The sequence below is a fragment of the Notamacropus eugenii genome, chromosome 2 (genome assembly GCF_028372415.1).
Source record: "Notamacropus eugenii isolate mMacEug1 chromosome 2, mMacEug1.pri_v2, whole genome shotgun sequence".
Classification (NCBI taxonomy): Eukaryota; Metazoa; Chordata; class Mammalia; order Diprotodontia; family Macropodidae; genus Notamacropus; species Notamacropus eugenii.
The window spans coordinates 343,182,667-343,199,306 of NC_092873.1; the positions used below are offsets into that span (position 1 = coordinate 343,182,667).

The following is a 16,640-nucleotide window of genomic DNA, read 5'->3' on the forward strand; positions in this document are numbered from 1 at the left end:
AACTGACCTGTGGCAAAAAAGTGAGATATTGAGAAAAGCCCACAGGCATCTCAAATCAAAAGGTCACCACCTACTCAAGGAAGTTCTTTTGAATCCCTGAAGGAAATAAAAAAAGAGATCAGGATGCAGGAAATTGGAAGCCTTTTATTCAGGTAGAGATTTTCCAGTGTTCTCCTCTTCAAACCACCCACCCCTACCCCAAAATTTTGTCCTGACTAAGAGGCTTAAGGGATTTAAGAGCTTAAGGGAAGGTAAGAGAACAAAAGAAAGAATACATATGTTTGTGTGTGTATATATGTATGTATGTATGTGTGTATGTGTATGTATGTATCTATAGCTATAGAGAAAAACATCCAGACTTAATTGGAGCCTTGAAGCGGGGGAGGGTTGGAGAGGGAAAAAAAGAACAAAGCAAAAAGTGCACAGCAGAGAACAAATGAAAACTTACAAGGAAGCAAAGAAAAGATGGACATTTCTCAACACAACAAGTATTATTTATCATACAGGCTTTCTTGAAATGAAAATTCATTGTTACATATTTTGAATCCTCTCTTATGTTTTGCTATGCACGACATACCTTTTTTCTTTCATACTTTGTATTTAAATTCCATTATTTAAGTTCATGAAATGTTTTTGTTTCTTTTCTCTATTCTGTATTTGTATTCTGGCCTTTGAGTATAAAAGAAAAAAAAGAATTTAGGAAATTTTAGAAAATAGAATTTAAAAAAAAAGAAGGAATATGGGCCTGAGGGGAGGCAGAAAAGCAGAGCTGTAGGACTATACAAACTTAGGTGGTTGAACATTTAATAGTCACAGTTCCTTCTGGTCAGATTTGACTAAATGCCTGAGATGGAACTATGTAGGGTCTGGAAAAACCTGGGAACTGCTAGTGCTGATCAGACTTCAAAGCATCTGGAGTCTATTGATAAGACTAACATTGGAGGCTTCTTGTGGGATTTAAGCCTCCCTTCAGGCAGAAAGCAGGTGAAAAGCAATGATTATTTAACCATTCCCCATTTTCCCTCACTTGGCATTGTCCTGTTAGCCCCCAGAACCAGTCAGCCACAGAAATGGTGTTTCTCTGTTACAGAAGCTTCTACTTCCAGGCCAGTATACCCTTTTACCATCTTATGCCAGGAGATGATGTCACCATCTCAGCTATAGACTGCCAGGCCATTTGAAACTCATCAGGTTATTTGGTCAAGGAAAGGAAAAAGAAAAAAAAAAGTAAAGTTAATCAACCAGCCCTGGTACAAGTCTGCCTAGTTAAGTCCATTCTCCATAGGGAGAACAGCATGTTGGGGCAGAAAAGAACTCCTCTCTGCCTTTCACTGAAAGTGAAAGATAGTGAAAGATAGACTGAAGCTAGTGATGATAGTGTTTATAAAGCACTTTATTTACATAGCACTATATATATATATATAAATGTATATACAGAATATATAATATACATATACTAAATAATTTTATATACCTATAGGTAGACATATTTTATATATCAGATACATCTAATTTTATACATCTATTGAGAAAGTTGATTCACTGAGCACCCTACTCTGTTCCAATCAGTATTAATCAATTTTATAAGATGGGGTAGTGCTTATAAGTTCTGTATATTTGACCCCAGAGCTGTGAGCTGCAGATGGTAAGATCACTTGCCTAATCATAGGAAACTAGCTAGAGGCCCTCCACCCTTGCTTTTCCTTGTCATAGTCACCAAGCCCAAGGTGACAGAGGTGACTCAACTACTTAGAAAATCCTCCAATTATTTTTGTACCTCTGGACCATTCTCTCTTGTCCAGCATGAGCAGGTGGCCATTTTATGACCATTTTATGACCACCTAATCAGTGGAGATAACCTATGCTTTATAACCATCTTATGACCACCTACTCGGTGGAGATATTCCTTACTTCACTCAACTTGTGACCCTGCTGACTGATCATTTTTGTTTATTCTAGTCTATGTATCATATGTCAACCAGTGGAATTATTAGCTCTTCTTGAATGTTTATATATTTAAGTTTATAAAAAATAAGACCCTGGAAGGGGGAGGCATCTCAGACCATGAGGAAGATCTGAGGTCCACTTCATTAGAGGAGACCATGGACCCTTTAATAAAGTACCATTGGTTAAGAACTCTGCCTCAATTTTTCTTATTGTAGGTTAGATAATTTTTATTTCCACACTATGCATACATATCTCTATACAATATACCTATAATATGAAATATACATATAATATATACATATAATGACATATATGTATATGCACACATACATATATAGATAGATAGATAACTTGATCAATAAATAGTCTTATTTGATCATCACATTAACCCTACCTGCAAGGTAAAGGATATTATTATCCCCATATTTATAGGTGAGGAAAATGAAGCTGAGAAACCAGGGTCACACAGCTATTAGATGTCTGAGATAAGATTTGAACTCAGGACTCCTGACTCCAGGACCAGCATTCTATCCACTATACAACCTCACTGTCTTCCAAAAAGTCTTCCGAGTTATCAAGCTCAATTAGGAGACTCTCAGCCTCCCCCAGATCTCCCATATGGTCTATAGGAAGTAGTCAGGAAATCATTGAGACTGCTCTGTACAATTCACATCATATATGTCAAGGATTTGGGTAGTTTCAAGTAGAGGCAGCTCAACCAAGGACTCTCACTGGGTAGAAGGGTGAAATAAGGGAAACAGTTTTGAGAATTGAGGTAAAGAGACATTGAGACTGAGGAAGTTGGCAGTTTTCAAATGTAAGAAGGGCGAGGACCTGATTGTGATGGAAGGAAAACCGATCAAAGGTCTACATGTAAGGTAACGACTTGTGAGCTCTTTCTTCAAATTGGCAGTTAGTTAAACTGGAAAGGGTGGGGTAGAATTACCGACCTTTAGACAAAGGCATTCCTATAGCTACACCCAAGTCACTGAATCATTTATTTACATGTATCAAAACACCTCACACTTAAGTAGCATTTTCCTCAGAATAATGTAAAGTAGAAGACATTACAATGCCTGCTTTACAGATGAGAAAATTAAGGCATAGAGAGGTGAAAGTAATTTTATCAAGGTTACACAGGTAATTAAGCCTAGAACTGAACCCAGGTATTCTATTTTCAAGTCCAATAATCTCTAACATATATCACAGTCAAATAGCATTTATTAAGCACATACTATGTGCTAGGCACTATATTAAGTTCTGGGGATATAAAGAAAGGCCAAAAAAACCCCAAACCAACAACAACCTCCAAACCCAAAAAACTCTAGCAGTTCCTGCCTTCAAGGATCTCACAGTCTAATAGGGAGACAGCATGGAAACAACTGTGTTAGTCAGTTAATAAACATTTCTTAAGTTACTACTATGTGCCAAGCACTGTGCTAGACATTAAGCAAACAATATATGTTATTGAGTTGTTTCAGTTGTGTCTGATGCTTCCTGACCCCATTTGGAGTGGTTTGTTATTTCCTTCTCCAGCTCATTTTACAGAGGAGGAACTAAGGTACAAAACTGGTAAGTGTCTGAGGCTCGATTTGAACCCAGGTCCTTTTGACTCCAGGGCTGGCACTCTTATCTGTTGTGCCATCTATCTGCCCCCAAAACAATATACAGATAGGATAAATTGGGAGTAGTCCCAGAAGGAGGGCTCTATGTCTTTCTCTTATTGATATATTTTTTTAACATCACTAGAATTTCTCTCAGCATTCCTTCCCCTCCCCATTCTCACATAAGCATCCCATAAAACAAAGAATATTTTTTAAAGAAAAAGATGAAGATATGACTTAACAAGAGATAGAGTACACTATGAAATGCAAAAGGGAAAATTTTGATTACACTAAATTTAAAAGGTTTTCCGCAAACAAAGTCAATGCCACCAAGATTAGAAGGGAAGCAGAAAGCTGGGAAACAATATTTACAGCTAGTGTCTCTGATAAAGGTCTCATTTCTAAAATATGTAGAAAACTGAGTCAAATTTATAAGAATACAAGTTATTCTCCAATTGATAAATGGTCAAAGGATATGAAGAACTGTTTTCAGATGAAGAAATTAAAGTTATCTACAGTCATATAACAATGCTCTAAATCACTATTGAATAGAGAAATGCAAATTTAAACAACTTCTATCAGATTGGCTAATATGACAAAAAAGGAAAATGATAAATATTGGAGAAGATGTGGGAAATTAGAATACTAATGCATTGTTGATGGAGCTGCGACCTGAACCAACCATTCTGAAGAGCAATTTGGAATTATGCTCAAAGGGCTATAAAACTGTATATACCCTTTGATCCAGCAATACCACTACCAGGTTCATATCCTAAAGAGATCATAAAAAAGAGAAAAGGATCTACATGTACCAAAATATCCAAAGCAGCTCTTTTTGTGGTGGCAAAGAACTGGAAATTGAGGGGATGCCCATCAATTGGAGAATGGCTGAACAAGTTGTGGTATATGAATGGAACAGAATACTATTGTTCTGAAAGAAATGATAAGTGGGCAGATTTCAGAAAAACTTGGAAAGACTTATATGAACTGATGCTGAGTGAAGTGAGCAAAACCTGGAGAACATTGCACACAGAAATAGCAAAACTGTGTGATGGCCCACTTTGATAGACTTAGCTCTTCTCAGCAATGCAATGATTTAAGATAATTCCAAGGGACTCATGATGAAAAATGCTGTCCACATCCAGAAAAAGAACCATGGAGTCTGAATGCAAATCGAAGCATACTATTTTCTCCTCTTTTTTCTTTCTTGTTCTTTCCCCCTTTTGTTCTGATTTTCCTTTCACAACATAACTAATCTGATTGTAGATGTATCTCTTAGGGAGGGGGGGAGAGGAAGAAAGGAGGAAAAAAACTGGAACTCAAAATCTTGTAAAAGTGAATGTTGAAAACTATCTTCACATGTAATTGGAAAAAGTAAAAAAATGCCGTTAAGTGAAAAAAATAAAAACTATGAAAGAAAAAGAGGAAGAGTAAAAAATAATCAGCAAAACTGATCAACACATCCAAAAAACATCTGAAAGTATATGCCAAGTTCCACACCTGTGGACACCTATGAACCTCTCACCTCTGCCAAGAAATGAAATAAGTCTATCTTCTCATTTCTCTTCTTTGGAGCCATGTTTATTCCTTGCAATTTTGCAACATTCACTTTTGATTGTTCTGTTGTTTCTATTTACATTGTTTCAGTCATTGTGAATATCACTTGCCTAGTTCTCCTTACACTTACTCTGTGTCAGTTCATGTAAATCTTTCTGTGCTTCTCTGTATTCACCACATTCATCTTTCTTGCAGTACAATAATGTTCAATGACACTCCTCAATCTATGGGCACCTACTTTGTTTCTGATTCTTTGCTACCACACGTCTGGTGTGAGGGCTTTGAACCCTTTTTCAGGGCTGTTCATCCACCTTTGGTGTCCACCTGGCACTGAATTCTCACCTGTGGCTCCAAGAAATTGTAGCATGCACAACAGTCACACTCTAGTAAACTTTTCCCACAGATAGACTAAACCAGATAGGCTAAGCTTTAGATAGGCTAAAGGTAACTGATGGGCCACAAACTCGTAAGTGAGTTAAGGGGTGTGTCTACCCCAAGCATGTAAAGATTTCCCTCTTCACAAGGGGCAGATGAGAATAATTTGTTTCAATGTCTATGGAGTGGCAGAAGCAGGTGCCAAGGTCATCCACTGCATCCCGGGCCATGGACCACCATCTTGACTTTTGTCTTGACTGTGAATGTCAATGACTCTGGAAGAGAGAGTGAGACTGATAACTTTGTACAACTTTCTGCCTCGCTTAAATCCAATGCACACAAGTCAAGATGTCCTTAATCCTCTTCAAAAATGAAGGACAAACAGCAACAACCACAAAAAAGTGCTGCTATAAATATTTTGGTGTACATGGGGACTTTTTTCATATTAATGACTTCTTTGGGGTATAAGTCTAGTAATGGAGTCTCTCGGTCAAAAGGTATGAACATTTTAGTGACTTTATTTGCATAATTTCAAATTCCATATTGCTTTACATATTCCATTGCTTTCCAAAACAAAAGTACTCCACAATTTCACCAACAATACAGTAGTGTGCATATCTTTCACAATCACCCCAACACTGTCTCTTAATCTGTTGTCATCTTTTGCTGGGTGTGAGGCAAAACCTCAGGGTTGTTTTAATTTTCATTTCTCTTATTATTGATCATTTGTAGTATTCTTTCATGTGGTTGTTAATAGTTTGAAATTCTCTTAAGAAGTGTTTTTTCACATCTTTTGTACACTTTCCGCTATGTCTTGCTAAATCGGAAATCTCTTTTAAAAAATATTTTATTTTTTTCCAACTGTATGTAAAAACATTTTTAAACATTTGGCTTTTAATTTTTTAAATGCTTATTTATTTATTTTTAGTTTTCAACATTTATTTCCACAAAATTTTGAGTTTCCAAATTTTCTCCCCATCTCTCCCCTCCCCCCACCCCATAACCCCTTGTGTTCTGATTACCCCTTCCCTCAATATGCTTTCCCTTCTATCACACCCCTCCCTTCCTTATCCCCATCTTTGACTATTTGTCAGTTGGAAACTGATTCAAATTTTTATAAATTTGGTTCAGTTCTCCATAGATTTGAGAAATGAGGCCTTTATCAGAAATATTTGCTGCAAAATTCCTGTTTTCTGCTTTCCTTCTAATCTTGGCTGCACTGAATTTGTTTGTCAAACCCTTCTTAATTAATGTAATCAAAATTGTTTATTTTACTTCCTATAATGCTTTCTCTCTCTCTCTCTTCTTTTGTCCTTATCCTCCCTCATCTATACCTCTGACAATGAGATAGTTATGTTCCTTGTTCCTTTAATTTGCTTAACTCTTTTCCTGTTTTAATCCTGTACCCATTTTGACCTTATCTTGGTATATGGTGTGAGATGTTGGTCTATACCTAGTCTCAAAGCAGAGGTCTCATAGTGATGAGAATGTTTTAACTCCCACACATTCCTGTAGCCTATTAGTAAAATGCTTTGTTATCTCAAAATACTTCATTAGGCAAATTCTCTCATGGGCAACCAGAATAGAATGAGCATTTCTTTTAATTTTACTGGTTGTTTTTTTTTCCAGTGCTGTGCCTTGGCAAGTAAAATATTTTTTGACTTTGGCAACTTTCTCAAAGTTTTATTTCAGGTACCCCTGGAAGCACATTCTACTCCCTTTTCTACTTCTCTGTCACCATCATCACTGTTGAAGCAAAATGGGGCTGCACAAGATTAAGGGGCAGTTTGCATTATTTTTCTGTTTAATGTGCTACATGGCAATGTTAGAGACAAACTTGAAACACAAAAAAGGTATCAAGAAAATTTTTTTAATTTAAATTTAAATTTAAGATTTAAATTTAAAAATTAAAAATTCCCCTGAAGGAGAGGGTAGCTTCCAGCATGGCTACTGGAAGGACTACAACTAGGTCAGAATGAGGCAGGACCCTTATAGAATTCTGAACTTCAGATTTCCTATGATACCATCCCCTGGCCATGTGACTTCATGTTCTTCTCTGATAGGCTCTTTCTCACATAGCTCCTTGGATCTGTGCATTAGTTTCTGACCTCTAACCTGTCCATGCTAGGTCACAACCCCCCATCAAAGTGTGGAAATAAAACTTACTTCCTGTTTTCCCACAAACTCCCTCCTTTTCTCTTTATTAAAATTTTTGTTTCCACACCTAAATCCAATCAATACCTCCTCACTTCCTTTCCCCTATAAATTCTTCCCTTCATCTATCTCCCTTTCGTATGAATATGGTAAGGGAGCAAAGTTGACCAACGCATTGACAAATTACAAGGGGGCAGTCCCCTTGTTATAAGTACAGATACAGAGATTCAAAGAAAAAGGTAAATTAATGAACTGTCCATTTAGAGGTTCCATCTCATAACAGCAGATTTGGGGAGGAACGTGATCTGATGTAGTTTCTGGTCTGGATACTCCTTGAAGCTGTCTTCAGTACAACATCTCAGCATCTTCTTCCCTTTATCTTCTTGTAGAAATCCAAATGTTCACTCTCCTACAAAACTGAACTTAATACAATTTTGGATGACCATTTCTGTCACTCTTACAAAATCAAAATTGGAACTTTGGCCAATTGTCATGTTTAAGAAATTCACATCAGAACCAAGTTTTTACATTTTATATTAATTCATTGTTCATTTCCCCCATCAGGAGGATGAGATTTCACTAAGGAGTCAATAACAGGCTCCAGTATTTACATAAATATAATAAATAATAATTTTTAACACAGTACATATCATATCATAAAACAATTCCAACTTCTGGTCAGGTGATGTTTCTTTAAAAGCATTTATAATATAGACCACAAACCATTTTTCTTTTAACATTAACGAACTGAGACAAAATAATAACTATGCATGCTAACCTCAGAGGTCCTCAATCTAATAGTTTCCATGCTATTACTAAGAATTGTTGTTGGTCTGAAATTCTAAGCCTAATAGCTTAATTTTAGACTTAATCTCAGATGTTCCCCTACCAACAATCTTTTAATAGATCTGGCTTAAAAAATTTTTGATGATAGGAAACTGCCATTGAAACATTTGAGGGAAACAACATCTCCCTAACTTCATGTCAATTCCAGGCAGGAGTAGATTGTCAACTGGCATCCAGCCAGGCTTAAAGTCTGCCAGGTGTCAATGGGGAAATTGAGTCAGGAGAATCCTACCTCAGCCCAGGCTAAACAGTCCCTCTCCCAACCTTCCCATGAGATCACCTCTTTGCAGTTCATACCAGCATAAATCACAAGCTTACTGGATTCATGGATCAGTAGCTCAGACCACTCTCTTGCTATCCACACCGGGAGTTAGACTCAGAACAGTCAGTTAATAGTCCCATAAAATCTTAAAATAGCAAGCTCCAATAATCAGTTTCAGACATGATTATAATATCACATTGACTAAGGAACATCTTTTAAAGCAAGTCTTAAGAGGCTTACAGGGGCAATTAGGTAGTGCAGTGGATAGAGAACCAGTGCAGGAGTCAGGAGGACCTGAGTTCACATCTCACTTCAGACACTTGACACTCACTAGCTGTGTAACCTTGGGCAAGTCACTTAACCACAATTGCCTCATCCTGGGTTATCTCCAGTCATCCTGATGAATCAGATGGCTCTGGAGAAGAAGTATGAGGCTGGTGACCTGCACAGCTCTCCCTCACTCAAAATAAAGTCAAGTACAAGTCATGTCATCATTTCTCTGATGGCATGGTCTTCTTTGGCAATGAAGGACGAACACACAAGAGGCTTACATGCCTTTCTATACATGTTCTAGTTCCTGATTAAATAACAATCATGTTATTGCTCTAATAGATTTACATCTGTTTCCCAAACTACTCTGTTCCTTTCTAGCCCTGTTCAGTCTAAAAGAATGAGTTACACATATGATAAATTCAAACACTAACTTCAACTTATGTTCATGAAATGAATTCAAATCAAAACAAACATTAAACTTTTCCATCAATGGCAAATATTACCAGAGGTTACCTCCCTCTAAGAAACTTAGACTGAAATTCTTTTCCCCAAACTAAAGATGTCTCTGAATTAGTCTCAGTAACTTGATTCAGTCAACAGTATTTACTCAATTGTTCTTTGTAACAGGTAAAGACTTTATTCCAAGTTGGGACCTTTGTTCATTGCCCCAAAAGAGTAATAGTCCCATTTGTCTAAAAGGCCCTGGAAAACCTCCCCTTGAAAACTCCTTGGTTTTCCCCACATGAACTGGCTCTCCTGGGCCCACTCTATTACTATGCTCAAATATCTGTTCTACTTCCCGCTCTTCATCCTATCAATCCAAATCAATCCAAACCACTCCCATCAAGATGATTCCTGGAACCCCCAGACCACCTGGGGCCCCCCTTCCTCAAGTAAGGGACTCCTTCCTCTGAGTCCCTCTGTAGATAAGATAGAATTACAGTTAACCTTAAAGCCCAGTCTTGTTCTACGGAGCAATGATACAACATCATATTTATACTTTGATTTTCTTTCCTTTATCTAATTATTCCCATTACATTCAGAAAGAATGTCCCAGAGATTTTATCTTTCACAAGACCTTACCAGAGTACCCATTTACCCAATTATTTGAAAACAGCAAGATTCCACCACTTGCATTGTGCTTACATCTTAAACTATGAAATGCCATGTGGATGAAAAGCAAGGACCAAGTTAAATATCATCTTCACTTTACAACCAGACTCAGAAATAACCAAAGAGAAAAACATTCCTTTTCAGAGGAACATAATGGGGAAACTGAGTCAGAAGGATCTTCCTGTAACAGTCACATTCCTATCTGAGTAATAGAACACAATTTGTAATGGTCCCAGAGGCTTTGCCTTTGATGGCAGGTTTCACTAATCAAGAGTATTACCAGGACTTACATCTTAGATCTTAAATTTGTCCTAAAAGTCAATCACTATAGATCATTTGTATACATTTTCAAATTCTCATCAAAGCAAGTTCTTTATATAATCTCCTCAGCTGCTGGAGCTATACTTTTTAACTAGCCTGAGGACTGCTCCTTTCCACACATATACACACAGTATACCAGCTTTAGGTTTTAGCATTAGAACTATAAACAGCTGTGGGACTCTATCCTACTGCAGGTTGATTTCACAAACCTCATAAGCAGCAAAAGTTGTATATGAGGTATATGTCTCCTGCAACAGCAGGGACATGACTGTGAGATCAAGCATGCCTCCTTCGGAACCCAGCTGGGCAGAAAATCCCCTAAGTAAATTGTACAGAATTCTATATCATAAAGACAGGACAATGGGTTGTAAAAGTTAAATATTGTAAGGGTTGTAAAAATTGTACATTGTATTGTATTCTGTGTGTTCTCCCAGGAAATGTATGCTTACATCTCCTCATCTTGGGATGTAACCATGACACTAATTTGTAAGTAAAAGTTGACTCCTGAAGGGGCTCGGGGCAGTCACTTGTTTCTGAGCCTACCCAGGCTATTCCTTGAACAGTTTGGTGTCTGTGTGCTCTCTTCTATTCCCACATGTGCTCCTGTCCCCTTATAGGTGACCCCTGTCCAAACTCTGCTGTGCAGGATGCAGCATCTGGCACCCAAACCAGGGACCTGAAGGGACGTATTTGGAGGCAGCAGGAGTTGAGTTGGCAGCCTGGTCTCTCCCGGGGTCATGACCAGGATGCATAATGGGTCAAGTACATCCTACTAGGAGAAGTTATGTCAATTTGTTGAAATGCTTGGTAAAGCAGTCAGGGTCTAAGCTACAAGAAAGTAGAATTGAAGAAATGGCAGATGAGATAATAAAGCTTAACCCATGGTTCCCAGAGGAGGAAGGAACCATCGACCCAGAATACTGGGATAGAATAGGTAAAAATATAAAGCAAACACGTAGTAGCAGCAAGCCTGTCCCTCCCTTCATAATATCTACTTGGGGACTAGTTAAACATGCCCTGGAACAGTTAAGATGTCCAAAGGATGCTTTCATACTACTACCACTCCCCCTTCATCTTTATCTCATAGGCCTCCACCAGCCCCCATTTCCTCTCTCTCCCTTTCCCCTTAAGGATTTCCTGCAGATTATAGCTGACCTGCAGATTATTGCCAAAACACTAGAAACCGTACTCTCCACCCCTAATGTGGTAAGGGACGGCAAACCTGATATTTGTCACTATTGTAAGCAACAGGATCAGACTGATTCCTCTAAGAATTACATACAGATATATATGATTGGCTTCTAGAATTTATCATGTTTTTGATAATAAGATCTCAAATTTGGGTTTTTGCACAAAATTGTATACGATAGTGGTAAAAACAAGTGAAATTATTTCTTCTCTCTTAAGCTATCTGTCCAATAATTTTAAAAGGCAGATGACTTCATTTTGTGGTTGGACCCTCACATTTTAAAAGATTCTTATACCAGGTAGAGGATTTAGGTAAGGACAGAACAGCAAATGATATACAAACTGAAATTCTATGAAGTTTAAAAAAAAGGGAGAAAAAGTTTTAAGAGATTGTATTAATTTATATTGTCAGAATTATCTGGGAACTCTTAGATCTGAACCAGAGAAGTAGAATTCCGTTTTCGAATTTTCCCAAGAATAAAACCTATTGTCAAAGAGTTGATATCTAGGCATCAGAGAACTACATGAGACATCTGTGATTCAAAAAGCGATGTTGAAATGGACATTAAGAATGGATTACTGGGATACCAGGAACTTAATGTTAGTTTAACATTGGTAATTGTTTAGCGAGCACTGATTTGTATGGTTCATGTTTAAGTTTTCTTGTTTATCTTGGTGACATGTAAATCTCCCTCCTCAAAATTAGTCTATTGTAAGCCATCTAAGTTTTAATCTGTACCTAACTTAATGTAATAAAGCAATTTTGTGAACCATGAGAAAAACTTCATTGTGTAGTTTGAATCTAGCCCTGAGTGACTGGGAAACTGAACTATTTCTATGTACCTTTAAGCCATGTTAACTATGTTGTACTGTTTCCTCTCAATTATCAAATCATATGTCTTCTGGGAGCCCCAGTCAGGTCTTTCTGTATAGACTCTTGGATCCATCTGTGACGTCCATTGCCCCTGCTCCTGAGTGGACACCTGATCCTATAGGAGACCTTGCCATCTGGTTTCAAAAGGGCCTGAAAAAGATGACATCAGATGTGGACAGCTTTCCCAAGAGTCCAGATGCTGCATGAAGAGCAACTCCCTCCCTACCTGAACCCTTTGCCAGAACTTTGAACCAGGATGAGTTATTTAAAGTTTTTCCATACCTCTCTTGGTCTACAGGCAAAGTCTTAGACTTGCCTTTGACCAAAAGGAGGAAATGATAATATTTAATATCATTTTTGGACTTTAATAAGGTTCAGAACTTGAATTAATTAATCAGAAGAAGAGCCTGAACCTAATAGTCTCTTTGTTCTCTGAAGTAAACTTAGGGAATACCTCTTCTTATGTCAACAAGGCCAGATAGAACTGACAGCATACTTTATGAGACCCTTAACCTAAGGCACTATCCTGTATAATGGAACTTTTTCCGTATCTTACTTAGTATTTTGTGGACATATACTATGTTATGACATGTTAATGGTAAAGAAAACACAGATATTCTGGGTCATAATTTCAATTGACCCAAGACAGTCTAGATGCACCTACCATAACAAATTAGATAGTCTAAAAGAGGCCATATACTGACTTGGAAAAAAGGTAGAGGTTATACAAGAACAGTTGTCCTTATGTTGTCGTTTTAATGTAACACAATATTGTATAACTCCTCTAAAATATAATTCAAGCCTATATAGTTGGCCCCAGATTAAAACTCATGTTCTAGAAGCTTGGAGGAGGCACAATAGCACCCTTGATTTACTGAGATTACACTATGAAATTAAGAACCTAGAAAGAGCAAAATTAAATTCAGTCACTTCCTCTATTGCAGAGGAATGGTTATATGAAATGAAATCCTTGATCCTAGACAAATTTTTGGCCTAAGAAATGTGCTTGGCCTTCTTGGTTTCTGCATAATAATAATTTCTCTACGTTGTTTTCTTGCAGTCTGCAGAACAGCAATAAAGACTAGGACTGCTCTTTATGGTATGCAACCTCAGATCACTTTATCCCTCCTCCTTCATAAATTACAGAGAACAAAAGGGGGATATGTGGGACCCCATCCTACTGCAGCTTGATTTCACAAACCTCATAAGCAGCAAAAGTTGTACATGAGGTATATGTCTCCTGCAACAGCAGGGACATGACTGTGAGATCAAGCATGCCTCCTTCGGAACCCAGCTGGGCAGAAAATCCCCTAAGTAAATTGTATAAAATTTTGTATCCTGAAGACAGGACTATGGGTCGTAAAAGTTAAATACTGTAAGGGTTGTAAAAGTTATACATTGTATTGTATTCTGTGTGTTCTCCCAGGAAATGTATGCTTGCATCTCCTTATTTTGGGATTTAACCATGACACTAATTTCTTTTTTTTTTTTTTTTTTTCGCATTAAACTGCTTTAATGGTCTCAAAATTCTGTGACAGATTTTTGGTCAAGTTGTTTCCATTTAAAAATTACTGATTTTAAAAACTAATAACTTAAAACTGCCACGAAACAAATGGTCCACAAAAACATTCCTTTCCTCCTGAAGCTTTTACGATGCATTGTAATCATTAACCAGTCTTTTACTATTAAACTTAAATGGCCAATTGAGACAAACAGTTCTGAGACCGTTCTTCCACCACTGATTAAGACTGGGGTGGCAGGTGTTGTACAGAATATTCATTTAGCCTTCTGGGCCTTCTGGGCAGATTTTGTGACCTTGCCAGCTCCAGCAGCCTTCTTGTCAACTGCCTTGATGACACCAACTGCAACAGTCTGCCTCATATCACGAACAGCAAAACGACCCAGAGGAGGATAATCAGAGAAACTCTCCACACACATGGGCTTGCCTGGAACCATGTCAACGATGGCAGCATCACCAGATTTCAGGAATTTAGGGCCATCTTCCAGCTTCTTACCAGAACGCCGATCAATCTTCTCCTTCAGTTCAGCAAACTTGCAAGCAATGTGAGCAGTGTGACAATCCAGAACAGGTGCGTAGCCAGCACTGATTTGGCCTGGATGGTTCAGGATAATAACCTGTGCAGTGAAACCAGCTGCTTCCATAGGAGGGTCATTCTTGCTATCACCAGCCACATTACCACGACGGACATCTTTGACAGACACGTTCTTGACATTGAAACCAACATTATCCCCTGGCAGAGCCTCACTCAAAGCTTCATGGTGCATTTCGACAGACTTTACTTCAGTTGTAACATTGACTGGGGCGAAGGTGACCACCATGCCTGGTTTTAGAACACCAGTTTCCACCCGGCCAACAGGTACAGTACCAATACCGCCAATCTTGTAGACATCTTGGAGGGGTAGACGAAGGGGCTTGTCAGTTGGACGAGTTGGTGGCAGAATGCAATCCAAAGCTTCAAGCAGTGTAGTTCCATTAGCATTGCCATCCTTGCGAGTGACTTTCCATCCCTTGAACCAGGGCATATTAGAGCTAGGCTCCAGCATGTTGTCACCATTCCAACCTGAAATTGGCACAAAAGCTACTGTATCAGGGTTGTAGCCAATTTTCTTAATATAGGTACTGACTTCCTTGACAATTTCCTCATATCTCTTCTGGCTGTACGGGGGCTCGGTGGAATCCATTTTGTTTACACCAACAATCAGTTGTTTTACACCTAGTGTGTAGGCCAGAAGGGCATGCTCACGGGTCTGCCCATTCTTAGAAATGCCAGCCTCAAATTCACCAACACCAGCAGCAACAATCAGGACAGCACAGTCTGCCTGAGATGTGCCTGTAATCATGTTCTTGATGAAATCTCTGTGTCCTGGAGCATCAATAATGGTCACATAGTACTTGCTGGTCTCAAATTTCCACAGGGAGATATCAATAGTGATACCACGCTCACGTTCAGCCTTCAGTTTATCCAAGACCCAGGCATATTTAAAGGAGCCCTTTCCCATCTCAGCAGCCTCCTTCTCGAACTTCTCAATAGTTCTCTTATCAATTCCACCACATTTGTAGATGAGGTGGCCAGTAGTGGTGGACTTGCCAGAGTCTACATGTCCAATGACGACAATGTTAATGTGAGTCTTTTCCTTGCCCATTTTTGTGGAAGTTTAGCGATGGTTTTCACAACACCTGTGTTCTGGCGGCAAACCCGTTGCGAAAAAAAAACCATGACACTAATTTCTAAGTAAAAGTTGACTCCTGAAGGGGCTCGGGGCAGTCACTTGTTCTTGAGCCTACCCAGGCTATGCCTTGGACAGTTTGGTGTCTGTGTGCTCTCTTCTATTCCCACATGTGCTCCTGTCCCCTTATAGGTGACCCCTGTTCAAACTCTGCTGTGCAGGATGCAGCAAACAGCAAACTTACAATTTTCATAAATAATAACAAAATTATTTTAGCTGTGAACACAAACAATGAACTTCAGATGACATCAATTGCATTTTCACATCATATGAAAACTATTGACAGAAGGATAGGCTGTCTTACCAAGTGCGGACAGCCACTGGCTGGCTTCTCCATCCTGACCCATCCCTCTTCACTCTCTATCCATGGCTGTGGCTATGTGCTGAACCTAGATACTTCCAGGCTGTAGCTGTTGTCCCTTCAATAGAGTCAGGATCATAGCTTCTACTAGCCAGTTTTGAAAAAGGGTAGTTTTCCTTTTTTCCCTGAGTAATTTCCCTAATTTTTTTTGAAAATTTACTTGCTTTTGAAGTGTGGTTCTTAAGCCTCCTAACTAGCAAATTATCATATGATCTCCCTTTCTGTTATCCTCATTCTTCTTATAATCCCATCCTGGGTATTGTGGGGTCACTGCTAGCCAAACGATCAGCTGACACCTGAGGGGCAGTTCTAGCTACAAGCATCTCACAATCTTTTCTGAGAACAGAATCCTGAGAGAGCTAGACAAAGGCCATTATGTAGGAAACTTCTATCCATTTCCTTCTAGGCACACAGTGTAATTCTAACTATAGGAGTATTCATTTTTAAAGTCCCCAAAATGGACCATGCTTTGTTGCCCTCAAGGCGATACTGAGACCATACAATGTTGCAAAAGAA

General features: G+C 38.5%; 1 protein-coding gene across 1 annotated transcript; it reads right to left on the bottom strand.

The window, feature by feature from the left end:
• Nucleotides 1–13,989: 13,989 nt before the first annotated feature.
• Nucleotides 13,990–15,753, bottom strand: LOC140528202 (elongation factor 1-alpha 1). The gene has a single exon (XM_072645813.1). The coding sequence runs from the start codon at nt 15,677–15,679 to the stop codon at nt 14,291–14,293; it is 1,389 nt and encodes a 462-aa protein (XP_072501914.1). The 5' UTR covers nt 15,680–15,753; the 3' UTR covers nt 13,990–14,290.
• Nucleotides 15,754–16,640: the final 887 nt, after the last annotated feature.

What these genes read in the sequence shown, in the direction of transcription:
- LOC140528202 (XM_072645813.1), bottom strand. Translation starts at nt 15,679, where the DNA reads ATGGGCAAGGAAAAGACTCACATTAACATTGTCGTCATTGGACATGTA.